The sequence below is a fragment of the Porcisia hertigi genome, chromosome 27 (genome assembly GCF_017918235.1).
Source record: "Porcisia hertigi strain C119 chromosome 27, whole genome shotgun sequence".
Lineage (NCBI taxonomy): Eukaryota > Euglenozoa > Kinetoplastea > Trypanosomatida > Trypanosomatidae > Porcisia > Porcisia hertigi.
The window spans coordinates 263,863-290,845 of NC_090586.1; the positions used below are offsets into that span (position 1 = coordinate 263,863).

A 26,983-nucleotide genomic window follows, 5' to 3' on the forward strand; every position below is an offset into this window, starting at 1 on the left:
GCGGGGGAGGAATAGAAAAATCGTGGCGCCCCCCCCCCTTTCCCTCAAATGATATACCCTCCCAAATGGTCATACCCACCAAAGCAAGTGAAAAAATACAAAACGAGAAGATTGGGCAACGGGGGCTCGGAGCTTGTTGAAGAGGTGCGGGGGATGTGAAGGAGTTCAATGGTGACACCCGCGTTGCCCGTGTCACCCTACTTCCTTTCCTCCATAATCGTAGTGCAGTTGGGGGGTGAGGGCGGGTACACGACGCTTTGTTCACACCCGCCATCCTTTTTTCTGCCACTCGATTGTTTCGCTGCAAGTTGTGCCTCCCTGCCCCTTTAACGGTTTGGTTTCCAGGAATGGAGGGTGTAAGAAACATCTCTTCCACCCCCACTTTCCCTTCTCTGCTTTTCGCTGCACCCGGGCCACTTTTCGCTTTTTTTTTCTCTCCCTCTCTTTTTATTTCGGTCTCTCTCTTTTTTTCGTGTTCCACTCAACACAGGCATATTAGAAAAAACGGGGAGTCACGCACATACACACACTCACACACACGCACGCACGCACCGATAGTAAACGGCGTTTGTGTATATTCTGCCTGCCGCTCACCGCCATCGCCGCCACTTTTTTTATTTTTCACGCACGCCTGTATCCCGATTTTCGAAACCGGGACTACGCGTACCGCTGTTTTCCTGGTTCTTCAACAGCGGCTACAACAAAAGACAAACTGCACCGCAGAGGCTCAAGGCCCGCATTCGCGCGTGGTTGCCTTCCCGTCTCTACGGATGCAGCTCGCAGTTCAGCAGAGAAGACTGGCAGGCGGTGACTCCTCGCATTCCTCGGAGGAGCGGGGCGATTCCAGTAATTACTGGAGAGGAGTGAACACAAGTCAAAGAGAGGTGGACTGGAGGGTGGGTGCAGACCACAGCACCACGAGCACTGAGAAGAGCAGCTCGTCAGATGGCTTGAAAGAACTTGACAGTACTTCGAGTCTCCTCTTCCAGTACTTTTCACTGCTCGCCACGTACCATGGCGCCGTACACGTGCCTCGGTACTGGGAGGAGCTGTTATTTCCTTCCCCAGTAGCAGAAACTGTGGGAGGGCGGACGAGCACCATGGAGCATGGTCGGAAAGAAGTGGATGGGCTTATTTCTCCTGCGACAGAGATCGACCTCGGTGTATGCTATGCGGGGCCGACTATACTTCTGGCCCTCGCTGACTTGCTTCGCGTGCACAGTGTGACAGTGCCGACGAGTTACTGTCAACGGCAGCTCTTGTCTACCAAGAGAGGCATGGCCGCCCTCCCTACCGTGATGGCGCCGCTGTGGGGTGCGGGGTCCCGTCGAGCGAGAAAGGAAAACGAGGTGATGTGTTCTTTCCTGCCGCATTTGCGAACGCTGCGCCTCGCACACCTCTCAATCGATTTCTCGTCGCCTCATAAAGCCACGGCGCTAAAGGACGGGTGCGCTGTGCTGCGCAGCTTGCTGGAGGCACTCCAGGGACACCCCTCAATCGAGGTGTTGGACATCTCCGGCAATCCGATAGCGGCGGGGCTGGTGCCAACCCTCTCACGGCTGGTCCAAACAACGCCGTCTTTGACAACGCTGGTGCTCGACGACACGCTTCTTGCAGATGACGAGAAAGAGATGCTCCATACACAATGCTTGCTCAATGAATTGCGGAAGCAGTGCGCAGCCGCGGAAGGAAACTCGGTAGCGGTTTTCGATGACTCTTCCCCATTAGCCTGTGAGAAGTCGGACACACGTGTGCTTTGGCTAGCGCAGATGCGGGAGAAGGTGTTGATGGCGGTGGAGCGGGGCGTGTCGGCTCTGCCGTCAATTCTGGGGAAGTACACCGCCCTGATTCGTAGCTATGATCCCGCTCAAGCTACACGGGGAATCGCTGCAGCTTTGGAGCAAACTACTGCGACCTCCCAGTCCTCGTCGAACACGCAAAAAACCTCCACGCGTGGCACTCGCTCGGCGAGCGTCTTTACTTCTGCGGATTTGTCGTCGTCATCAGCGAGGGCCTATGTGAAGTACGACTACGGAAGCGACTGCGGTGGCGCCGCAAGTTTTACCGTATCTCCACCGCCGGGCTCAACGTGGAGTGAGGAGTGTGTCGAAGTAGTGCGGTCTGCCTTTATGCCGCAGTCGATGGCGCAGAGCACCGTGCTTGGGGGGCGGCCGGTGTGGTCAAACGTCCCAGGGCCGCTGGAGGGATCAAATTCGAAGGAGCAGACAGCTCCATCGATCGCTGCCGTGGCCGCTACTGATTTGATGCTCAGCCTCCGTCAGCAAGTACTCCCCGAACCAGAGATGCCTCGTGGGATCCGTCGCCGCTCTACAGTTGCAGCCGACTTCCTCACCACTGCTGAGGACAACTATTGGTCCACGCAGAGAAAGCAGGAGCTGCAGTGGGGCTACGTGGTTCAGAAAATAGTGGAGAACCTCACCCCAGTGTCTGTTCGCAACGGAGAAACCCTGTACATGGAGGGGGACGCCTGTGACATGATGTACCTTCTTCCGGTATCGCTCCACGACACGGGCACCTACGCGGAGCTTCACGCCGGAGTGGACCCACCACGCATAAACAGAGTCCTGCCCGGCCAGTGGGTCGGCGACGCGGAGGTTCTCGACTGTGTGTCCATGTATGCCCGACATCAGTCACCTGCCGATGAAAAAGGTGCTGCCCGGCTCACGTCGGTGAACCACTTCCAACGCTGTAGCACCGTGAAATTCTTCACCGAGGCAAGTGACGACGTCGTGATCTGGGCGCTGCCTTTCTCTGTCGCATTCTTTTATTTGTACGTCCCGTATCGGCTTCTGCACGCACAATTCATTAAGCGTACCCCGATGACGGCCTTTGCGGACATTCATCCGGTGCTCCTTTCCTGCGTCCCTGTACATCTACACGCGCGTCACGGTTGTTGGCAAGCCGCGACAGCGGAGGGAGAGCACAGGGGTGCCGCTGAGACTCTTTGCTCATATGCCTTCATGTCGCGCCATGTCTTGCTTCTTGAGGAGGGTGAGTTTCTCCTGCGGATGCCGTTGAAGGTCAGCGTCCTCAAACGTCGCAAGGATAGCGAAAGTGGGATATCAACTGCGGTGGTGATGGGGGAGCGCCACCTTTTATCGGGGGTGACGGTGCTGACACAATCTCTCCTGGACCTTGACGCTGGTCTGCGAGAATCCGCAGCAGCGGAAGGGGCCACTGAGGATACGGGTGAAAGTTTAGGAGGCGCCCGCGGGCCTCAGGGGATGGAGGTGTTGGGCAAGGAGGCTGCGCTCGCCCGCTTCCGGGCGATCAGGGCCGCGCTCGTGGAAGCAGACGATGCTAGATCACACAGTGCAGGCAGTGAGGCCTTATCTCCAGTTGGGAACGAAGGCAGCGGCATCGTCAGCGATGCGGACTTGGTGCAGCTTTGCCAGCACTGCACTGGTGGGCCGGGCGTGCAGTGGCGCTTCTCCGCCCTCGCCAATGAGGAGTTTATGTCTCTTTGTCCTGCGTTACGCATTGCGCTGACTCATCATCACTGCGTAGTGCACCACATCTGAGAACCGTTGATGGTGTGAGTCGGCGCTTGCTGCAAGAATAGATCTCGTTGGTGCTACCCAGCACCAGCCTAGCAATTATGGAGAACGGCACTCTTTGATGTATGTGTTTGCTTTCTCCGTCCCCCTCCCTCTCGTTTGTTTTTGGCGAACCTCACAACAGAGATGTCGTATGTAAATCAGTGTCTATCCCATAACATATTTTGCCCCCCTCTCCCCACTCCCCCCACCCACACACAACAGGAAAAAAAGGGACGGAAGAAAGGCTCGACGCCACTCCGCTACGCAACGAGAGGGGGCGTATCGGTCACGTGCGTAACTCCCGCAAGTCGGTACCCCCTGTAGTCGTTGTTGCACTCGCTCGTCTCTCACTTTTTTTTCTCTCTCACCGTTCTTGAGTGTTCGTTGAACTTCGATGAGCAATGCAAGATGGAGCCGTTTGTGCGCCCGAATGTACGTAACAGTGTTGCCGCCGCCGCCCCCCCCCCTCTTCCCCTCCCTTTCCCCGCCGGCAACGACACCATCACGTTAATGGGGATACTTACTCAAAGAACTCTGAGGGCATTAGCTTCTTGACTCGCGGCACTCATTCGACGCACTGTAGCTTCTCTCCGTCCCAGAACAAGGGCAACAAATAGAGTGAGCTGCCCTCAAGTGAGAGAGTGTTTGACATATGTGCATAAGGGATTTTGGCGTGCTTGACGAGCGGTTGCCCACGCTATCTCACCTTGCTCCTGTGAACATCTTTGCACAATGCTTGTGACGCGGTTGACGGATCACTGACTGTTGTATCTCCTCGATGCCTTCTCCCCGGCGCCGTGTGTGTGTGTGTGTCAGCTGCTTATCTGGGGCTGTGCCTCCAGGCAATCGCTCCTCTACTGCACCCCCTCTCCCCCCCCACACCGCTTTCCCCCCTTCCCCATCCCCCTCCTATTCACTCCACCTGTATTTTTTACCCCTACTGCATCACAGCCGTGTTCCTGTTTCCGTTTACATCGCATATCTTTGTTTTTTTTTGTGTGTGCGTGTGTTTTCTTTCGCCTCACAACACACCAGCTCTCTGCCGAGTAGTCCTCACCACCATTTGACTCTCTCCCCCCCATTCTCTCTCCCCCATACGTGTCCATCCCGTACTACACGCACACAAAATAAAAAATTCAAGACAAAACGTTCCGTCTACCACACACTGGGGGAGAAGAAAGAAGCAGAGGCGAGAAAAAAAGGGCGTTCATATGCGGAAAGCGGGCGGCATAACACGTGGAAAATCGAGTAGTCGTGACACCAACTGCGCGACTTGACGAGATCCGAAGTGAAGATCAATCAAGGGAGGACAAACAAAAATATACACACACACATACACATCCTTCTTGCAGACTACGCGAAGGTTAGGAAAGACAACTACAGCTCACTTCACCATTGCTTCATAATTTTTCCTTCTCAACCCTCCCCCCCCTCCCCCTCCCGTCTGTTTCATCACCTGCTCTTTTTTTTGTCGTTGTGCACATCTCCCTCGTATTTTCTTCCGCTTCAGCATATAAGTCTCCCTTGAGCAACAACAAGGGTTCTTCTTGTGCTTTTGGTCCCCACCCCCTTTCCATTGTATATCCGACGAGAAAGGCACCAGAGAAACACGGCAGGGCCTTGCAAAGCGAAGTGATTGTCACTGAGGTGAAAAGTGTGTGTGTGCGCGCGTGTGTGTGTGTGTCTTTACGCCGTCCCAGAACAACTTCTGTTTCTTTTTTGTTATTATTCCCATCGAAAGGGAAGTGGGAGCAATACCAGAGAGCGAGAACGACGGCAACAGAGACGGCGACACATTCCTTTCTCTCGCACGTTCCCGACCTGCTGGAGTAATTATTTTTGTGTCACTCGCTTCTTCGGGGGTCTTATAAAAGCATCGACCCCTTTTCACTGCCCTCCAGTACTGGCGACCACCACCCCCTTTTTTTTTTTGCTCCCATTCTCACACTTTTTTTTGTTCTCCTCACTGTGTCACTTCTCTCTTGTACTCGGGGTCTCACCTCTCAAAAAACGCGAAAGGGACTCTTTGGCATTGAAGAAAAAAAAAGCAAAAAAAAGCAAAAAAAAGCAGCAGCGTAACAACGTGAGCCAAATCCATTTGAGTGTGTCAATCTTCCACGTTGATCTGTACACGATCTGCAAGAGATTTAGTAAAGAGTTGAGAAAGGGGGGTACGGAGCGAACCCAACCACGACACGAAGGTCTATCGACACGCTAAAGGGCCTTCATTACATATATATATATATAAATATATATACGGATATACTCATATCAACGTCATCTGCTCGCCTTTTAGTGTGTGTGTGTGTGCGTTTGTCTGCGTTTCCAGCGTTCGCCTTTGTGTACATCTCTCTCCGGTCTACTCTCTTCTTCTCCCCTCCCCTCTCTCTTCTCTTTTCCACCGAGTTTTTTTTCTTTCAGAAATCCCCTTCTCCCCAATTCAAGGGTCGGTGAACGCTTCCAGGTGCGTCTTCTGTATTTTACACGATCCCTTCACTATATATATATACACACACCTATCCCTTCTCATTTTGTTTCTCTCTTTCTCCTTCCCTTTTCCAGGTTTTCTTTATTCGACAGATTTGCTTTTGTTTTCGAATGTTTTTTTTTCAGACCTTAAAGCCACACATTTTAAAGGTTTTGTCTGGTCACTGTCTCGCCTCCTTTCGTTTCCCCCCATTTGTGGTCAGTGCATTGCCTTCTTTATCACGTTTACCCCCGTTACTGTCTGTGTGGCCGCGTGGTTTTTCCCTCTTTCTTTTTTCCACTTGATTGCATCTCTAGTCGACCTTGAATCACACACGTGATATTTGTTTCTCCCTTCTCCCCCCTCCCTTTTCCCCTCCCCTCCCACCGACTCGTCCCCTATTCTCTACCCCCCCCCCTTTTTCTCGCTTTTTGGTGTGCTGAGTTGTCTATTGCCCTACCCCTTTGCCCAGTACAACTCCACTTTCCCAAGTCATCCCTCTTCCCCTGCCCCATCCCTTTTTTCTCACTGCACTCTTTCTCATTTTTGGATTTACTTCTTTCGCTTGTTTTTATTTCGTTTTTGTTGTTCGGAAATCTGACCTTCTGTGCAACTGCTACACGAACGCAAGTCTTCTTTTGAAGACTGCCCCCCCCCCCTCCCTCCCTCACCACAAACACCAGCCGCCTCCCTCCTCCTTCTCCCGATTTGTTGTTTGTTGTACTCTTTTTTTCTAAGACAGGAAAAATATATATCTTTTGGAAGCTTCGAACAGCTGTGACTGGATCCACTATATCACCGGCCTCGCTCACTCGCTCACTCACTCACACAGCCCCCCCCCCAAAAAAAAAAAACCAGTTTTGTCTCCTCGATTTTCGGTGTCTGTGCCCCTCCCCCCCTCCACCCACCACCACCAACACCACACTTACGGGTTGTACGTACTTGTCTTTTCCACCTCTTGTTTCTCCTGGGGCAGGTGTCGGTCTTTGTGCGTTTTTTTTTTGTGTAGCTCGTTCTCTGGCTCCCTATCTCGTTGTTGTTTTTCCCCTCTCTCTGCGTGCGTGTGTGTTGTGGTGTTTTCTCCTGTTTTTTAGTTCGTTCATCTCGAAGCAATTGGTGCCGAGCCCTTTTCTATATTTCTGCTGTTCCTGAACCCCTCCCCCCCCTTTTTCTCGCTACTCCACCCACTTTCTCGAAACCCTTCGCACGCTCTCACACCTCTCCAGTACCACCAGTCCCCGTTTCATACTTGTATGTGTATATATATATATATGTGTAGTGTTTCTACTAGAGCTCCCCTGCTGGTCTCACCTTTGATTGACGTGTACACACACTCAAAAAAAAGTTAAGATACCAAACAGATAAAAGAAAAGAGTAGTGTATTATCTGCCCCCCCCGCCCCGCCTCCCCGCCTCCCCTGTTGCCCCCCCCCCGCAACCCCAACCGTCCCTACGCCCACTCCGGAAAAAAAAAGGTGCTCTTTCTTTTTTTTCCATCTTGCCAGGGGAAAGTCGACATCGAATCTTCGTGCGTGTATCACCCCTTGTGTGTGTGTTTTGTTAGTTGTAGTCTCATCTGTAAAGTTTTTCCTCTCTTGCGCTACTCGCACGTGGCTCGTGTGTACTTCTTTGGTAAACACCGCGCGCGCTTTTTAAAGGTCCGATCACCTGTTCATATTTTCTCGGCATTTCCACTTCATCTGTTCTACCTCCCCGTCTCCATTGTTCGGTACCCCTCCGCTCTCCTTCCCCAGTGGATCTCCACTTGGCTTTACTAGTATTCTCCCCAAGTTGAGGTGTTTCGTAGCCGTAGAGTAAGAGTGATATTCATGCAGAGCAAAAACAGCAGCTCCCCCCCGCAACAGGCACACCGTGCCCGTGGGATAGTGGAGGGCCAGAGCATAAGCGCGCCGCACTCACCCTACTCACTTCAGACCCCCCACACACCGCCACTTGCGTTCACCGCGCAAGCTACCGGAACGCCTGTGCAGCAGCGGGAACCGATTTCCATGTCTCCATACATTGAGCCGCTACAGGTGAATTATCAAGCGGTTCTTGGACGTCACGGCAGTCGCACCCTAATTGAGGTGGAGGATAGTCCCATTAAAGTCACCTGCCGCACCAAAGGCGGGGTCCGCTCGCCGTTCATGGCGCCGATGCCGAACGAGCCAATTCCCGAAATTGACCGCAGTGGCCGACACAACCCCTACACATTCAGCTATTCAGGTAGCTCTACCCCAATGCAGGTATCTACGCCGACGCACCAGCCGCAGACAAGCGCATTCGAAAACTGGGCCACCCCATCCCACATGATGCAGTCTAGTAGCCCGAAATGGGGCATGGAGCGACCGGTGATGGATGCCCGACTCACACAGGGTCACAGCGCCTGCCTTGACACGACATTTGAGCTTCCAGCCGAGGTGGTTCATCGCTCCCTGAAAGATCGCTGTCGGTACATCCACTTCCCTGCCGACCTTCCGGCTTTTCCCAAGGCTGGCACGCACGGCTCCAACGCAAACAGCGGGAACAACACCACCTCAAATGGCGGCATCGGTAGCGGCGGTGCTGGCGAGGCCAGTCCTCCGATTGCGCTTTTCATTGGCCAGGTTCGATTTGAAACGACAGCGGCGGAACTGCTCTGGCTTGTGCATCGCACCTGCGGGGCCTGCCCCAGCCACCTCGAAAGTCGCGGTGCAGGTTGTTACCTGCTCTACTGCAAGAGCGAGGCTGACCTGACCCTCGTTCGAAGTCTACACAAGCGTGTTCTCTTCGATATTGGTGGTGTGTGGCTCGCGCGCACTGCAAACGAAGTGGACACGATGTGCGAGTACATTGCACTTGACGCACCGCTGATATCCAAGAGGGCTCGCTTGCCCCGGGATTCAATGGTTGTCGAGGAGCTCAAGATGGACGCGGTAAACAGTAGCAGTCGTCGTACGCATGGCGGCGGCGGCGATGAAAGGCAGATGTTCAGGAACCAAAGAAGTAGTAGCCGCAGCTTTGATCCGAAAAGCACGCATGTCCATGACATGTCGCAGGCAGCGGGCGCTGACACCCTCCAGAAGCCCGTGCAGCAACAGCGGCAACAGAACCGAGGGCAAACAGGGGAGCCACCGGCGTATCAGGAATCTGCTGAGCCGTACCCTGGACAAACACCTTCGTTGTACGGTGATTGCCCCCCCGTACAGGTTGGCGCTCGTTGCACATCCAGGACAGAGCCTCTGTCTTAAGAGCTATACGCGGTCTATTTTAACCTCACCCGCAAGAGGGCATCCGTCAGCTCCATGGCTTGTTCGATGCCCCGATCTGTTCGGTCGATACTTTCGGCCTTATTTTACATCCCATGCTGAAAAACATACACGAGACGTCCCTCGAGCAGCACGATTTTCCCTCCCTCTGCGGTCTGTCTGTGTTGTGTAGCCCCTCCCCCCCTTTTTTTTGGGGGGGGGGATATAAACGGTCCGCCCAAGACAGTCGCATAATTTTTTTTTCCGTGTGTTCTCTTGTTACCTGTTCCCTTTTTTTGTATACCCCCCTCTTCCCCTCTTCCCCCGTTCTCTCCCTCCCCTCCCTCCCCCCCCTCCGCCACTGTGAATGGTGTGGTCAACGTTGTTCATTCCTCGACACTCTGTACGTTTAATCTTCTCCGCGTATTTTCTTTTCGCGTGTTTTCCTCATTTTTTCTTTTCTTTTTTTTTATACCTAAAACACACACGTTACCATTTGAGTGCGATTCGCACAGCTTTGTGCATCGTCCGATGTAAATAATGGTGCGTCCGCCATACGAGGGGAGTCCTCTGCCAAGACTCGTGTATGCCCTCCCTTTGCTTTTTTTCTGTTCCCCTTCTGTTTCTCCACAGAGGCGCACACAGACAGGCATGAGGGATCAAGCTCCAAAGTGAATAGTGGTGAGAAAGAAAACGTTTGGCAAACACCATCTGTGTAACATGTCGAGGGGCACGCAAAAATTGACGGGAAAAAGAGATCCATGTGAGGAACCCGCCACTCTACTGCGATCCAAGTTCTGTACGCCGTGCTCAAGCTATGCAGCTGTTCTCTTGGTGTTGGCCTGATCGTAGCACACTGCACCATTCACGTATGCGAGATCGCATCTGGGCGTAAGAAGCCTGGTGTAAATGTTGTTGTGTAACAGGGATGCTGCTTCTGCCTCACACCTCTAACTGAGCATGCTAGCACGACTTCTCTACCCTCTCCCCCTTTTTTATAGTCCCGGGGCAAATTTGTATTTGATCTGCGTATTATGTGTCTCCACCCCCTCCCCTCCCCCTCCTCCCCCACCACTACTACCATAACCGTCTATGTTTCTCCCATTTTTTTTTACTTTATGTTCCCCTCCCATCCTCCCCTTCCCCGTGTACAACAAACATTTTTTAAGCTTAATTTCTAATTTTTGTGAGCTTCATGAATTAATTTTTGTTTTCCTACTCTGTCTCGAGGACGACACACGACAGAAAAAAACGAAGACAAAAAAAAACGGGAAGCCCTCCCGTCTATCAGCATCGAAGATCGTCACAAAAAAAAAAGAGGTTAAAGTAATGATACGTATGTACACGAACCGTACGCGCTTCTTAGGTCTTTGGCTCACCTTTCGCAAACCTGTTGGGCGTGGTGTGCCACGGTCTCCAGTCTAAAAAGAAAATGGGCAGAGGGAAGGGGGGGAGGGGAGGAGGGCGACTCACTACCTCCCACTTGGTGGACATGCCATGTCGCCTCTCCTCCCTTTCCGTGACAAATGATGAAGTGCTTGTGTTAGTGACGAGGTCACGTACCACCGACAGTGAGCACGCTCGTGCCACCGACATGCTCGCCAACTCGAACACCTAATGTGAGGGTGTCGAACCCCGAGTCTCACTGCCGGTGGATGGAAGGGGGAGTACCTCCCCCCCCTCCCATTCTCCCCTCCCACTCTTGTTTCTGACTTTTTCCCTGTTCGAGACCATTTTGATCGTTTTCATGCGGCGTTTTTTTCTCCTCCCCCCCCCCTTGCTGCGTCCACCTGTGACAGTTGTTGTTGTTTCGCTGACGAGGCTGAAGAAATTAAACGTGAAAAAAATGCGTGCGGTGTGGTTCGAGGCGGAGAACATACGCGGCGCTTCTTCCCTCTCGGGGGGGGTGGGGTGGGGTGGGGTGGGAGTGGAGGGCCGGTCTTGTTTTTATCTACACCATCAAGAGATTTTTCGAAGTATTTCTGGCAACTAATTTACTGAGGTTAAGACACAGGTGTACATGCAATTTCATGATGGGGACGCGCTTATAATGTTTAAAAGGGGGACCTTTCGCGTTGGAGTACAGTTGTGTGTAAACCGGGAACCACAGTGTTTTGTTTTGTTTTCACGTGTTCTCATTCCGAATGGGGTGCCCAGCCGCGCTCATTCTATTACGACGGTTTCGTGTGTTTCTTTTTTTTCGAGAGCGTATACTTGCTCTGTTCGTATGTCCCTATACATCTGTTTACCAATTAGCATGTGGATGTGTATCGAAATATGTTTTTTTTTTTTTTGGCGGGGGGGCGGGTGGAGGTGGAGATGTTTTTATGGTTTCGTACTTGTAAAATCAGGCCAAAGAAGTCCAGCTTGGTTCCCCACCCCACCCCGACTGTGGCTTGCTCATCTCCTGTCAGGAGAATCTCTCGTAGTCCCCTGCCTCTCGATCTTGCATTTACATGCCGCCTGTATTTTTCAATTGGTTTGTAGGCATTGCCACCACCCCCTTTTTTGTCTCCAAACAACCGCCTCTCTAGTCATCTGCTCTGTGCTCGCTACGGTTCATGTATAGCTCTCTGTGTTTTCCTTACAGTGTCCTGCTGCGTCGCGTTGAAGCAGTTTTATTTTAACGCTCTGCGGGTCAATCGGACCAACGGACACACACACACACACACACACACAGAAAGAGAAAGAGACAAGTACATCCTTTTCCTCGATAGGGAAATGCTTCAAAGATAAAAACAGAGCAAGCAAGAGCCACGAGGACTAATTATTCGGCGTTCAAGGCACTCGTACGACAAAAGAGGTGGGCGACGACCCCCCATTATGGATGTTCATCAATACGCCTGTCTCTTGGACGATCATCCTCCCCCAATACTCTTCCGGCTTTGCGCGCCCTCTTGTCTGTGTGTATATCCTCACCTGCGCAGCCTGAAAAACACAACAAAGGAGGTTTTTTCCTCTCCTCTTCCTCATCTACCCCCGTTCCGCGCACGTGCTTCCTGAACCACGCCTCGCCCCCCTGCGTTGCATATTGGATTTTTTTTTCTGATTGGGACGTCTTTTCTTTGGGACCTCCATCCCATTAGACCTGAGCGAAAGGTGCAGACATGTCCAGATACTCCAGTTGTTCCGCCCACGAGGAGAGTACGCAGTAGAAGTGCATATTCGTCTTGTGGGATCGTGTCTTATGAGCTCCATCATGCCCCTGTGCACACTGTGGGTGCATCGCATTCTCTATTTTTTTCCTCTGCTCGGCCCTTCCTCTCTTTTTTTTTTCGTCGCATCTACGGGGCTGTTATCTTCTTGATTTGCCCTACAAAGCACGACCGGGGGGCCTACGCTACATTATTCCTCTCTGCCACCGGTCTGTGCGTGTCTCCTCCTTAGACGTCTACAGGGGTCACTCACTGTTGGCATCAATGGCGGTAGGCAACTCCCATCGTCTTCAGGGGAAAGCAGCCGATGCCCTTGTCACTCTGGTTCAGAACTGCTACCCTTCCGCCACTGTTCTTTTCACCCCCACAGCAAACAACGGTGGTACTATGGGTAGCGGTGATGCCACCGTCTCGGGTACATTGGACGCGTTGCAGACGAGGTTGTACACGCAAAGAGCCGCGGAGCAAGGCTTGACAGAACAGGCACCCGGATTGCAGCGCTTTCTGGCACTCCGTCACGTAGTAGGCCCCACTCCAGCCGTTGATGCCGCCGCCGCCGCCGCCGCAGCAACATCCTGGTGGGCCCCTTTTTACGCTGTGGACTCTGCAATGAGTGCCCGTCTCAATCCCCCCGGATTGTCGTCGCTGACATCACTGGTGCCGTCTCGCCTCACGTACCACAGGCTCTGCTGCCCGGACGCCGTCGTGTACATTGATGGAGTCGAGGAGCAGGATGTAGGACATCTTGTGGCACCAACACTCATCGAGGCGGTGAAGGCTCGGACGACGCCGTGCAGCACGGTAAGTGCCACAGCCGTGACGCACCGAGGAGAGCGACAGGCACCGAGCTACTGCCGCCGAAAAGTCGACTGGGCGGCCATTTGGGAACATAAGCGGTGCGCTATGCGGGGAACGGATTTACTGGAGCTCTCCTTCCCTGTGTCGAGCGACCTGGCGGCAGCCGACGCAGATGTTCGTGAACGCATGCTTGTCTCCGTTGCAAATCCTGCTGTTACCTTGGCCGATCTCCAGCGTCAACGGAACCCCGAGCGGCGCCGGCCCCTGCGAACCTCGTTTGGTTTTTCTCTTCCCTGTGTTCAAGCAGCGGTGCCAGTTGCGGTGATTCGCGCTGTGCGTGTTGTACGTCGGTGGCAGCAGCAAGTATTGAAGTGCACGCCGAGCACCAGCGCTTTTTGGGTGTCTTCATTTGCACACCTGCTGAAGACTGACGTTGTCGACGCAGGGTCTCCTCTGACGCAGCAAGCAGAGGTGTGTTCACAGCAGAGAGCAGAACTCGGGTTGACTGCGACGCAGGTGCGCTACCTCTCCGCCATTGTACAACACGGCATCGGTCGGCCAAATATGTCGGAGTTTTCACTGGAGGAGGAAACCGAGCTGCTCACTTTTTTGCTCACCTCAACTGTTCTCCACTTGGCGTCTACATTGTCCTTGGAGGCATGGAACCGAACCAATTATTTCCTCCCAGCCGAGACGTTCGACAGCACAAGGGATGCGGAGGTGGTGATTCAAACCATGCGCTATGGCGGTGTAGCCCACACTCTAACCTTTCCCATCTTCTCCGGCATGTACCGCGTTTTGCAAAGATGAGGGCAGAGAGCCCTTTCAAGTCCACGCCCTCGATGATCTTCTGTCACTTGGTGTCTCCCACCACTGCCGGCGGTCATGAAGTCGGTCTGGGCCAAAGAAAAAAAAAGACGTCGGGCATTGGGAGAGTTGTAGGTGGGCGGATACTTTTTATTCTGGAGTTTGATCCAGTAGTGGTTCCCTCCCATGTCCAAGAAACACCATTTTTTTTTTGCGCACACGCCGCGTTGGTTCATCTTGCCTTGTTGTTATCGTGCATGACTGCTCCACTCTGAAGGGAGAGGTGTTATCTCGAACAGTCGACGATGCTCCCTAGCGGTGGAGGGGTTGGGGGGGGGGGAAGGGGGATCGTGAAGGAAGATGAGGGGAAGTGTGAGATACTGTGAGCTGCCTGTGTCTCTGCCGATTCCCATGACGGCGCACCTGCTCCGCACCTACTCGATCCACCCTCGCGGTTGCAATCCTTCGCTCAAAGGGAGGGAAAGCCACATGACAAAAACATCGGCACTGGCTCGTTCCTCTGAGGACGTCAGGAAAATCCCCGATCATCGTTAAAGATAGCAGTTCTCACTATGCGTGTGTATCGCTGTTGGGCACCCATGCGATTGTCGTGTAGGCAGTCTGGGGCTTGACGTTTGTGGCGCTCCGCTCATAGATTCGTGTAAATGACTAGTACTGTCGAACATATGAAACAACAACAGAGAAGCCTCCCCAGCACTCCATGGCAGACGCTTTGCATTAATCTGTTTCTCTCCTCTCCTCTCTCTTTCTTTCCTCTGTCGTAGATATCCAACCCCCCCTCCCCTCGCTGGCACCTCTCATCACCGCCTTCACCCTCTCAGCGAAAAACAACAAGAGGAAAGAGGGCAAAGAGCAGTACACTCGAAGCTTAGGAGGGCGCCGGGCGCTCGAACCTACGACGGACTACTCCGTCATCCATCCTTTGAAGAGAGCGGGCGGCCGGGGGGGGGGCACATCCCCGATTCGGTTTGTTCATCCCACTCTCCAATTACTCTATTATTATTAGTATCATTTATCCAAGTATATCTTCATGTGTGCATGTGTATGCGGGTAAAAGCCCTCTAAAGATGGAGTACCAAATATTGTCGAGCAAGGGCGATAAGGTGACGCTTTGTATCGACGATGATATGACAGTGGGAGACGTCAAGGGTATCGCCGGGGCGATGCTCAACGCTCCAGAGGATGTCGCGATGACCGTCTCACTCAACGGCAAACTGCTGAAAGATGATGATGAAACCTGGGGAGAGATGTGTGGTCGCCTCTTCCTTAACCAGCCGCTTCACCCTATGCAGCGCAAGCTCTTCTGCAACGTGACGAACCGACCGGTGGTAGAGCCGCAGAGTTCTGAGATGCTCCGCATGCTGCCTTCAAAGGAAGAGAAGAAGCTGGAAGAAGAGAGGGAGCGAGCGAAGATCGCTATGATGGACTCCATGGTCGACTCCATCGCTGACAACCCCGCATTTCTGGAAAATATGTTTGCCATGAACCCAGCGATCAACAAGCTGAAGAAAAGGTCACCAGAGGTGGCGCGTATGTTAAATGACCCCGACACACTCCGTATGCTGCTGAAGATGTCTGTGGATCCGCAGCGACGGCGTGAGATGGAGCGCAATATGGAGTTGCAGCTTGCTCAGATTTCGGCCCTACCTGGTGGTGCGGACATGATTAATCGTTACATGACCGGCTACATGAAGCAAGAGCTGGGGACAGACCCTGAGGAGGAGGAGGAAGAGGAGGACGAGGGAAGATCAGAAAAAAAACTGCGCGTCGGCACGTTGACAGGCGAAGAGAGCAGCGATGTTAACCACCCGGATCCGACCAACAAGGCGAGTAGCGACCCGCTGCCGAACCCGTGGGCTTCAACACCTCCAACACTCTCCGGTGGGTTTTCTCAGCCGCCAGGCGGTTTTTCTTTTGGCGGTGGGGGTTTTCCTTTCGCGAACTCACTCGGCTATCCGTCTGTTGCTGTTCCACCTTTTCTAGGCGCCACCCCAAATCCAACGTCCTTGTCGCATGGTGGACTCTCTCCCGCTCCGCCAGCGCCAGAAGAGGGGGGTGACGCCGCAGGGGCGGCGATCAAAATGGTAATGCAGCAGGGGGGAAGCTCATTGTCTGTACCCCAAACAACGAACACCGAAGCGCCGTCGCTTGGGAATGCAAGTGTGGCCCCAATGACCTCTGCACCTTCATCAGTCTTGACAGAAGACACAATGCAGAAAGGTTTGTCTGCGCTGTACGAAATGGGGTTTGAGGACGAAGCTCTTTGCCGCGAGGCACTGACGGCTTCCGGTGGTGACGTGGAGGCGGCCGTAGACTACATTGCGGAGCGTCAGGTGAATTAGGGCCATGTTCACCTCCTCCCCATTTTCATGCCAAGAAGCACACTTGCTCGCAAAGCAACAAGCCCCCCCCCCCCTCCCCCCCGCTTCCGGTTTTGATGCGGCTCATCTCGTTACTCCCAGACCTGATGCATAGAGAGAGGGTCGAGCAGACAGCACTTCAGTAGCGACCACGGCGCACTTCTAACCATGAGGCACACAGGGGCGCTGGGACAGAAAGCTGCGGTCTCCCGTGGTCGCAGTTGTCCCCCCGATTGAGGGAACCCTGAAAGCAGGACTAGAAAACCGCTGCAACGGCAAACGTGTCAATGACAATCCACAAAAGCGAGTGCAGCTGTCGTGACGGAGTGTGTCTGACTGTTTGTGGGACTGGACACGGACCCTGCAGCGCTTCTCGGCCAGCGTTCCTGGGACGAATTGGATGCGCGCATTGTGAAATCACTCGCTTTTCCTCACGTGTGTCCCCCCCCCCTCCAGCGTGCCCTTTGGGCGTTGGGGATCGGGGCAAAACAAAGCCAGCGGCTACACAATGTGGGCAGTGCCAGAAGGCGCCGACGCCAACCGCATATACACGACTGACTTCGTCAGCGGTCGCAGACGCAACGCGTACTTCACCTCCAATGCCACGAAGTCCGGTGGGAGAGCAGGCTACGAGACAAGCCACGATGCGGCAGAGGAGGACTATCCTCGCTCCACTTCTCATAAGAGACCCATCTGTGTTTTCAATTCTTACACGGCGGCAGCTGGTGACTGGCGGGAGCAGCGCGGGGCGCTGATCGTGTGCGGGCCACTAACCCGGTGGCACTGTGGCGCCAATGTCCCACCGTTGTGTCCCGAGGTGCCGCACGAACCTCGCGAATTTACCGACGCCCAATGCACACCAGAGGTTACGGCAGCACCCCGCACGCCATGGTGTGACTGCGTGAAGCTAACCAGCGAGGTATTTCCCCCTCCCCCACATCGAGTGGTGTGTCGCCGCGTGTGACACCGCTTCGGGACAAGGTCGTCTGAGCTGTTTCCCGCAGTGACACCTGTCGATAGAGGGGGGTCCTCCAGCGCTGCGCCTGCCTTCGTCTATTCCGGTCATGTGGTTTGCAGGCAGCGCAGCCAGGACCCTTCTCCAACCGGCATACAACCGCGTGTCACTTGTCTCGGCGTCTGCGCGCAGGGTGTGGGGTGTAGGGGGGGCGGGGGGGGGGTCACCACCACCACCACCCCTCGTTGACGGGACCCTTTGGCCGAGGCCTGCTTGAATGGAGGCGCGAAGGCGGCACCCAGTCGAGCTCGTTAGGGTCGCGCAGGGCGCATCGAAGGAGGAGAGGAATGGCAAAAAGGCAAAAAAAACACAACAGAGGGCACTGAGTTCGTGGACTGGCTGGGGAGCAGGCGGCTGGGACTCCACTTCCAGGCCCACGCCACTTTTGAAAACGGGCGCATGCGCCCGTTTATAGTGGGGTAAGTATATATATTTTTCTGGCACTCGAGTTGGGGTGGCACGAGGTCGTCTTGAAAGTAACATTCTATGTGTCATGTGTTGTGTCTTCTCTGGTGCGTCGGCTGGCCTCGAGGCCTCCCCTCGGGGTGCGTGACAGTGAGTAAGGGGAAGACTTGATCTTGTCGATGAACACGACCACGCAGATTTTCTCCTCGTCCGCAGGCCCGCGCTGAGTGCTCACTTGCGTGCTCTGAACCGGCGAGGCAAAGTTGCATGGCTTCAACTGTGCACCTCCCTTCTTTACGGGCTCTTCATTCCTGCGGGAGGTTTTTTTGTTATCACACACACCGGCGGGTTGCAGGGTGGATGGTCCCCCGCCCTCCTCAACTGCCGGCCCCAGGGACTCTGCAATTCTCGTTAGACGACCTCTGATCATCTCCCTCGAGGTCTTTGGTCCATCCCCCTCCCCTCCCCCTTCCCCTCCCTTCCCTTCCCCACCCCCACTCTTTTCCCCGCTTTTGGCGGTGCCGGTTTGGAGCGGCTCCCCACTGACGTGTATCGACAGGCGTGCACACAAGGAGGAAAACCCAAAAGAGAACGGGCGTACACCCACCCATTTTTTTTTCTATCCTGAGGTACGCGAACAGCGCATGGGAGTCGAGCGGTGGGATGCGCTTTACACTTTCATTGATTGCGGGAGCGGTGGGTGCGTGGGTGTGGCGGCCGTCTTGGAGCCGGGATGCGGAGTGCTACCGCGGCATTCAAAATGCGCTCACGTTTAGAAACCCACAACGGAAAGGCCAAGTCTTTAGCCAGCGCTATGAGCCCTATCAGCTGGGAGAGATCATCCCGATCACTGCCGATGTGGCTCTCTTTCGTTTTCTTCTTCACAATAGCGACGATGAATTTAATTTGAAGCCCTGCTCGACACTTCAAGCGTGCTACAAGTACGGTGTGCAACCAAAGGACCAGTGTCAGCGCTTCTACACTCCCGTCACAGCAAATCGTACTCAAGGGTACTTCGACTTAATCGTTAAACGCAAGAAGGATGGCCTCATGACGAACCATCTCTTCGGTATGCACGTGGGTGACACACTGCTTTTTCGCAGTGTCGCCTTCAAAATTCAATACCGTCCAAATAGATGGAAGCACGTGGGCATGATCGGCGGCGGCACAGGCTTCACCCCGTTTTTGCAGATCATCCGACATGCCTTGACAGAGCAAAGGGATGGCATGGAGGCCGACACGACAAAGCTGTCGTTCCTCTATTGCAACCGCACGGAGCGGCACATCCTCTTAACGGGTGTTTTCGATAACCTGGCGAGGCGATACGCGGACCGATTTCGCATGTTCTACACAATCGACCTCTCCCTGGACAAGGACAAGTGGCTTGAGAAGGAAAACCATTTTCTTGGATACGTGACTACGGACATGATCCGCCGCAGTATGCCGCCTCCGGAGGAGAAAAACAAGATCATCATGCTATGCGGACCAGACCAGCTGCTGGCGCATGTGGCCGGTACTCCAATGTCTACGATGTCCTCCATGTCGGGTAGTCTGAATATCCAGCCCATGGCAACAGACATCAACAACCTCGTTAGTCTGAGCGGACTTCTGGGAGAACTTGGCTACGACAACAATGATGTGTATCGCTTCTAGAGAGTGGGCACTAATGGTGGCATTGCGCAGAGTATCACTATTTCGGTACCTGTCTAGACCCTCACTAAGCCCGTATTGACTGAGCAACTCCGCACGTGTTTGTGAAGATGCACATTACACACACACACATACATACGCCCGCATTCACCTAATTTACACCCTTACGAGTAAGTTTTCCATGTTGTCCTAATACCAATGCAGTTGAGATGGAGATGATCGACTCCTTCCACACTCTGTGTCTCGTGGCCATGTCTATCACTACATCCTTCATGGTCCTGGCCTCCCCCTCCTTCCCCTTCCCCCCTCCCCCCCCGGCAAATGACTTAGCCGCTAACACAGAGGTGACGCATCTATGCCGATAGGTGCATTAGTCCTGCCATTGTGTATGTTGAGTGATCCGCACTCAATGTTCACCCCAGCGTCCGGATGAATTGAAGCTTGTAAGCGGATGATCAACAGGAGGCGGGGAATGAACTGCATAGGCGATTCAAAGCGGCGCGACAGAGAGACCCACAGCCACTTCGAATCACAACCAGACGGTCGTGTACGATGGCTCACAGAACCCTTCCTGATGTGTTTGTGTGTGTGTTTGTGTGAGGGGGGGGGGCACTTCAGCGCCCACGTAGAGGGGAAACGGCGTTCATTGAAAGGAGACTTTCACCAACGTGAAGATGTCTAATCTCGTCACAACTGGAAACGGAGGAGACAACCGCGCCGCTGTTTGGTCGGTGCGGCCTCGAGGCTTGTGCGTCTCTGATTCACATTCTTTTTTTTTTGTGTGTGTGTGTTCTGCCCCGACCACAACGCGGCCTGTTTTCGGCATTGCGAACTCTCCGTTTTTTTTTGCCATTCGTGATGAGACATCTCTCAATGGCAGACATGCTGAAATCCTTGACGGCGGGGGGGGTTATGGGCCATGGGCATCGAGTCGATCACGCCGCGTCTTGCGCCTCCATGCGGTTACAGTACAGTAAACTCTAATCTGACTCCCCACAGATTTCAAACGCTGATGAACTGTATCATGATGCAGCGACAATGGGTCCACTTTTCCTGATCTTGGTAGAAGCTACGCACACGGTGGTGCGGCTGTGATGCAGACATGGACGAATGTGGAGGCCATGACCAGTGACGTGGAGGGTAGAGGAATGAGGTCTGATTTGCGAGGAGTTAATGTGCCCTGCTTTGCAAAAAAAAAATTAGCGGGGGGAGGGCATCGAGAAGACACATGATTTGTTTCAAAGACTGGAACGTAGAAGAAAACTTCACTTTCCATGTAATGCCTCATGAGGAGCATGACATTGCCTAGAAGTGGCAGGAACAGATGGATCCCACGCTGAAAGGGGTGGGCGCCCGAAACTCGATGGTCACTGGTTCGACTTTTCTCTCTCAGCCTTTGCTCTTTGATTTTTCACCCCAGCAAAGACTAGAACGTATTCAAGCACATACGCTCCCGGGCGATCACGAGGCATTCTTTCGAGTTCTGAGGGGGAGGGTGGGGGGGGGGGGTCATCGCCTTCTTCGAGATCGTCTTTGGAAACACACGTGCCTGTTCTCTTTTCTAGAAACTATATCGCCGTGTTTAGGTAAAAATACACACGCACACGCACACAGTGTGACACAGAGGGGTAGGGGGGGAGGTGAAAGAAGATAGCGAATCATATATCTATATCTATATTTCTATCTATATATATATATATTTATATATCACCCGCCGCTGACACAAACGTCCTTTGCGCGGAGGTGTTTGGCAGGTGGTGACAGTGTTTTCTTCATGAAAGGGTTTGTGCGTCTGTGAAGGGTGTTTCAAATCTTCTACGGGGGGAGGGACCATTTGGAAGGCGAGAGGGTGCGGGAGAGCTCATTCAACAGAGGGAAAAAAAGAGGGACGACTCTGCGCTTTTGGACCCCCTCTTTGTACGACCTGTGTCCCATTGGTCTCCTGCTTTTCTTGCACCCTACTTAGTAACCGCATCGGCACCTTCAGCCAGTCATTTAGTGAACCGTGCGCGCCGCCTAGGGTCTACTAGACGCACCAGGTGACGCTTAACCCCCGCTCAGCGCCGCCTCTTCGTGTGAAGACTCTCGTTGATCCCCCGGATCATTTTCTTTGTAGTTCGCTTGTTCTTCCTTTCAGTGCTACCCATGCTGCGCCTCACGCGTGCTTCCTTGACGGGCCGCGCGATGATATCGCGCGGTAGCCCCGAGTGGACTCACCGCCTCGATCTCAAGAAGGGAAAGAAAACCACCATGGCACACAAGCTCGGCACTAGCAAACCCAATAACGCTCTGCAGTACGCGCAAATGACACTCCACGACTTGACAGAGTGGGTCTTGGCCTACTCACCATGGCCGCTCACCTTTGGCCTTGCCTGCTGCGCGGTGGAGATGATGCACTCCTACTCGTCGCGCTACGATTTGGACCGCTTTGGTATTGTGCCGCGCCCGTCGCCTCGGCAGGCGGAGATCATCATCGTCTCTGGCACTGTTACAAACAAAATGGCGCCACTTCTGCGAAACATTTACGTTCAAATGGTGAACCCCAAGTGGGTGATTTCGATGGGCAGCTGCGCCAACGGCGGTGGCTACTACCACTTTTCCTACGCTGTGCTCCGCGGCTGCGAGCGGGCCATCCCAGTAGATTTTTGGATCCCCGGCTGCCCACCGTCGGCTGAGAGCCTCGTTTTTTGTCTGCACAACCTTCAGAAGAAGATTCGCTGGCACGAAATTCAAAAATACTCAGTCCGGTAAAAAAAAGTGGGGGAGGGGGCGTGTAGGGGGCGATATCGATTATGTAGGAGCAGGCGACATATAAGAGAGGTGTGTGTATGTGCGTGTGTGTGTGTGTGTTCTCTGTTGCGCTGACGCTGCTCTTGCTGTTGCTCACAGTCTCTCTGTTTCAAGTCTTTTCTTTCAGTTGCTTGTCTACGGCTTCTATGAGGAGTGTGCGTTTATTGACAGGATGTTGTGCGCCGTCGCTCTCTGCGCTTTCCAAACTGCCCATCACCCACCCACCACTGAGGAGTTGGGCCATATTGGTCATACCCACACTGTTATATATATATAAATATATATATACAAATAAACATGGGGATATGTTGTGTATTGTTTTTTGCTTTTATATATATCTATAGTTTTTTTGCTTTGTTTTTTTGTATTCGTCTTGGCTCTCTGTGCCTGCCTCGGCTACACGCTCGCATTTGTGTCCCCGCCTTCCCCCTGTTCACTAGTGTTACTAGGTAGCCTTAGTACATTTACATTATATATATATACCTCCGTTGATGCGGTGCTCGAAGCCGCCATCTGTCACCAGACATCGAGTTCAGCTGTTCGAAGTGACGCACATACACTCCTCTTTTTTTTTCCATGAGCAAAACTATACAGAGACATCCTATACACTCATCAGTGAGCACTCAGGGCCTCCCCACTGCGCGCATGCATTGGAGCTGTGTTGCTGTGACGCTCCCCCACCATGTAATGCGGAACTCACACACTAGCCTTCTCTTCTCCCCTTCCCTTCCCTTTCCCTCCCTTTCCCTCCTTTGCTCCCCAAACCTCCTCTGTATGCACCCCCAGGCCGTCAAAGTCAACAAAATTGTTTATGTACGTACACCTTGTGTGTCTGTGGGTGGGTGGGTGGGTGGGAGGGGGGTGAGGGAAAGAGGGGGAGATGTCCCACGTAGCACTCAAGTGAGGCAGCATTACCACATGTGCAGCGACTACACGGTGGGCGCGGACACCGGAGCGGAGGAAACCCATTTGACCCCCTCGTCCAACGAACTTTTTTTCATTACCGCTGCACTGCCGTGCACACTAGACTTTTCATCTCGTGTCGCCTGAATGCCCTCCCCCCCCCCTCCGCCCCCTTCTTCCTCCTCCTCGTTGTCATTTACCATCTCTCTCTCTGGTTATACAAATATACACGCGCCTGTGTTTTCAAGGCATTTGAATGTTTTCCATGGCCTCACTACAACGCACATACGCACAGACAGTAATCTAGCAGCTTTTGGTTTTTCCTGCGTCTCGCTTGCATGTGTGTTGCTCTTATTGTGTGTGGTGCTTTGCTTTCTCTCCCCCAATATTTATATATTTATATTCATTTATATATTTAAAGCTATGCTGCACATCGTTTTGTTTAAGTTCGACGCGGGAAAGTTCGCTGAAGAGTTTCCTGGAAACGCGTGTCAGGAGGCTCTGGAGTCCATGCGCCAGGCAAATATTCCGGGCCTCCTCGAGGTACACATGAACGCCAAGAACATCACACCCTGGCAGGGCTACCAGGATGCCTCGCGCGGCTACACCCATGCGCTGGTGTCACGTCACATGAACGCGAGTGCGCTGCGTATCTACGCCGAGCACCCCGCACACAAGGCGCTCCAGGGGCGGTTGTTGAAGTGTGTGGTGAAGCCACCGCTCCGTATGGAGCTCGACATCTACTCAAGGCTCTAACATATGCGCAACGAGTATTCGGTGAACATTCTTTCTTGCTTCATGCTCCAGGGGACCCTCTTCCGCGGTGTTACGCGCGAATGTGACAACAACGTTCACCGAAAGACTTTTCTTATCGAACCATCGTGTCCTTTGACGGACGGCAAATCTGCGTTGCTTAGCGCAAATCGAATTGACCGAATCGACTATCAAGAACAACATGAATTACAAAAAAAAAGGGGGGGTCACGTCTGTGGAGGTAGCCCCTCTGTGCAGCGGTAGGCTGCGTTTATCCGCGTGGCCGTGATTGCATCTTGCACGCCATGGGCTCCTTCGGTGGACGCTACGTGTTGATTGTTTTGATGAACGTTCTCTCATAAACCGTTTTTTTATTTAGCCATGTCATTTGCTTTTCGTTGCATTACTCATTTGAGGGCCGTGTGGCGCAGTGTCCACCGAAGTCCCCTGCCTTTCCGTTCCACCGGATACATCTTTTTGCTTTCGCTGTCCTCGCGCTCTCTCCTCTCTGTTACGGTGGCTGTACTCCCACACAACAATCCAACATAATCTGTCACACCGAAGTGCCGTATTCACACATATACACAGAGGTGTACACACAAGACCCGCTTGCAAGCAACAACGGCTCTCAGAGGCACAGAGGAAGTCGTTTTTTTCTTTTATCCGTTGGGTCTTTCACGTTTTACATCAGTGTGCGCCCTCCCCCCCTCCCTCCCTAAAAAAAAAGGGGAGCGTAGGGAGGTAACATCATGGAGAGCGATAAAGTAACTCCAGGCGGGGAGTCTCACCAGAAGTCGTTGAACCCCCACACAAACTCCGTCTGCCACTGCGAGCATCTCAAGTTGAAAGAGCCGCTGCAAATAGGAGAAGTGCGCGAGCTGCTCAAGCAGGTGCGGGCCTCTGTTCCTGGACTTATCGAGATTCACTTGGGTGAGAACATGAACATATGCGCAGGTAAGCCGGACGCCACTGGGGGCAGTACCCACGCCCTCTTCAGCCGTCATCGGAACGCGCACTACTTGAAGATCTATTATACTCACCCAGCTCGTGTGAATCTGATGAACAAACTGATGAGCAAGGCGGAGCGACCTGCGGCCGTGGTGGACTTTGTTAACATTGTTTCGAAACTTTGACGACTCCTCGAATCATCAAACACGCTACCGCCACAACAGGAAATGTATGTATATCTCTATTAAAGATCGTTAGATATATGGCAATCAAGGATTACCCCCCACCTGCACATTCTCATCGAAAACAGAGCACTGCAGTTCACGTTCTCCGCTACTCCGACCTCACGCCCTTAAGAAGAAATGAGCTCTACCCACGGAAAACCACGCACCCGAGCTGTCGCCAACCCAACTTTAGTCTCTCACGCTACTCTAGAGCACTTGCATCCCTCCCACCCCCACCAAATCACATTGACCAGCAAAAAAAAAAGAAAAGAGAGGAATCATGGAACACAGAAACCCTTGAGGTGAAACGGAAGCCGAGGTCGGGCAAGCAGAGAGAGGTAAAAGGAAGGGGCGAGGTAGGGTGTGCACCAAGACGGCTTATCTCCCTCGACGTGAAAAAAAGGGGGTGGCTGCAGTGGGCATCACGCGTTTTGTAGGTGTCGTCGTGTTTTTTTTCATTGGTTTTGTTTTTAGTACTGGTTGTCTGCATCTGCTCTCACTCCGTGTGTGCTTCGTATGTTTTTCTGCTTTCTTACGCGAACGGGCTTTCTATAATCCGTCCCTGTTCGCGCGCCTTGATCCGTGATGGTTTTGTCTCAATATAGTCTTTGATCGCTGCCACACGCCCTTCCCAGACCTTTACTACCCCCCTCCCGTGCCCCCACCCCCCTCTGTTGTCGCGACTCTCATGAATCTTTTCCAAGGGTGCCATGGAGCCACGGAGGGATTTTTTTTTTGAATGTATACACAAAAGAAGCAAAAGGATTTGAAATTCAAAAATATATGAAAAGTTCCCCTGATGTCACCCCCTACCCCCCTTCCCGCCCCATCCCTTTTTTTCCCCACACGCACGCGCGCATCCCTCTACGGCCAATAAAAAACAATTAGAGAAATTAAAACGAAGAACTTCTCTGTCGGTGCTGTACCCCCAGACTTCATATCCATTTTCGTATTTGACAGTGGATGTATCGTCGCGCTTCCTTCTACGTTTCACAAAACATTCTTGTTCTATGCCCCCTTCCCCCATTCCCCCACCCTCCATTTTTCCTTTTTGGACGTTTTTTTTTTGCTTACATTGTTTCTTGTGTGTTATATGGCAAAAGAAAACATTTTCCCACAAAAGCGAGAGTCTCCCCCCCTCTTCTTTTTTTTTGTATCCCCTGAGTTTTCGCATGCATTTGTGGACACACCGAATTTCCGAGTGGATCTGGTGAAGTGTTTCCTCATTGTTGTTGCTGTATCGCAGCAGATACTTCCCATTTACGGGGTTTCTTTGTGTCAAAGGGAGGTAAAAAAAAAAGAGAAGACGGGCAAAATAAAAGGAAGACATAGATGAATAACTTCCTCTTCCCTATACAACAACAACAAAGACGACGCGCCTCGCCGGCGGCGTAAAGCCCCCCCCCCCCTCCTCTTAGTTATTCGTACCTACTCTGAGAAGGAGAGTCTACCTCATGTTTTTCGACTCTCTCTCTCTCTCGATATGTTCCTCTCGCCCCCCTCCCCCTCCCCCATGCACACCCTCTGCGTGCCATGTCTCCTCTTCTTCCTTCTCCTCCCCCTCCACGCCATTGTGATGCCACGCTGTCACTCTTGACACTCTCCATTCTGTTTCTTCTGCATTGATGCAGAATTCGCTACATACCGCTAGAAGTCGCTTGCGCTTTCTCTCTTTTATTTTTACCCGTGTCCCGTTTGCCCCCCTTTTTTTTCTGTTCTGTTTTTTTTTTTCATCATCATCATTTTTTGCTGTTGCTTTGTTTGGTCGTCGTTGCTGTGTCGCGGTTAACGGCTCCTCTTCACTCTACGTCCATACGGCACACGCGCCTGTCTACCCATTTTCTGTCTCACACTTCTCCGGGAACTCCATTCGTGCTCATCTTTGCTCGTTTTTTTTTCCT

At 53.0% G+C, this 26,983-nt stretch overlaps 8 protein-coding genes across 8 annotated transcripts; all 8 read left to right on the plus strand.

Moving 5' to 3' along the window:
* Positions 1-770: 770 nt before the first annotated feature.
* Positions 771-3,542, plus strand: JKF63_03230 (uncharacterized protein; the record flags this gene model as incomplete). Its single annotated transcript, XM_067899250.1, has 1 exon — positions 771-3,542. One exon carries the CDS (start codon positions 771-773, stop codon positions 3,540-3,542), a length of 2,772 nt encoding a protein of 923 aa, XP_067756040.1.
* A 4,313-nt stretch (positions 3,543-7,855) lies between these two features.
* On the plus strand, positions 7,856-9,256 carry JKF63_03231 (uncharacterized protein; the record flags this gene model as incomplete). Its single annotated transcript, XM_067899251.1, has 1 exon — positions 7,856-9,256. The coding sequence occupies one exon, from the start codon at positions 7,856-7,858 to the stop codon at positions 9,254-9,256; it is 1,401 nt and encodes a 466-aa protein (XP_067756041.1).
* A 3,416-nt stretch (positions 9,257-12,672) lies between these two features.
* Positions 12,673-14,016, plus strand: JKF63_03232 (uncharacterized protein; the record flags this gene model as incomplete). Its single annotated transcript, XM_067899252.1, has 1 exon — positions 12,673-14,016. One exon carries the CDS (start codon positions 12,673-12,675, stop codon positions 14,014-14,016), a length of 1,344 nt encoding a protein of 447 aa, XP_067756042.1.
* Positions 14,017-15,101: 1,085 nt separating this feature from the next.
* JKF63_03233 (uncharacterized protein) lies at positions 15,102-16,376 on the plus strand (the record flags this gene model as incomplete). The annotated part of the gene is made up of 1 exon (XM_067899253.1): positions 15,102-16,376. One exon carries the CDS (start codon positions 15,102-15,104, stop codon positions 16,374-16,376), a length of 1,275 nt encoding a protein of 424 aa, XP_067756043.1.
* Positions 16,377-18,477: 2,101 nt separating this feature from the next.
* Positions 18,478-19,467, plus strand: JKF63_03234 (uncharacterized protein; the record flags this gene model as incomplete). Its single annotated transcript, XM_067899254.1, has 1 exon — positions 18,478-19,467. The coding sequence occupies one exon, from the start codon at positions 18,478-18,480 to the stop codon at positions 19,465-19,467; it is 990 nt and encodes a 329-aa protein (XP_067756044.1).
* Positions 19,468-21,609: 2,142 nt separating this feature from the next.
* Positions 21,610-22,215, plus strand: JKF63_03235 (uncharacterized protein; the record flags this gene model as incomplete). Its single annotated transcript, XM_067899255.1, has 1 exon — positions 21,610-22,215. The coding sequence occupies one exon, from the start codon at positions 21,610-21,612 to the stop codon at positions 22,213-22,215; it is 606 nt and encodes a 201-aa protein (XP_067756045.1).
* Positions 22,216-23,580: 1,365 nt separating this feature from the next.
* On the plus strand, positions 23,581-23,913 carry JKF63_03236 (uncharacterized protein; the record flags this gene model as incomplete). Its single annotated transcript, XM_067899256.1, has 1 exon — positions 23,581-23,913. One exon carries the CDS (start codon positions 23,581-23,583, stop codon positions 23,911-23,913), a length of 333 nt encoding a protein of 110 aa, XP_067756046.1.
* Positions 23,914-24,659: 746 nt separating this feature from the next.
* Positions 24,660-25,043, plus strand: JKF63_03237 (uncharacterized protein; the record flags this gene model as incomplete). The annotated part of the gene is made up of 1 exon (XM_067899257.1): positions 24,660-25,043. One exon carries the CDS (start codon positions 24,660-24,662, stop codon positions 25,041-25,043), a length of 384 nt encoding a protein of 127 aa, XP_067756047.1.
* Between the last annotated feature and the right edge of the window lie 1,940 nt (positions 25,044-26,983).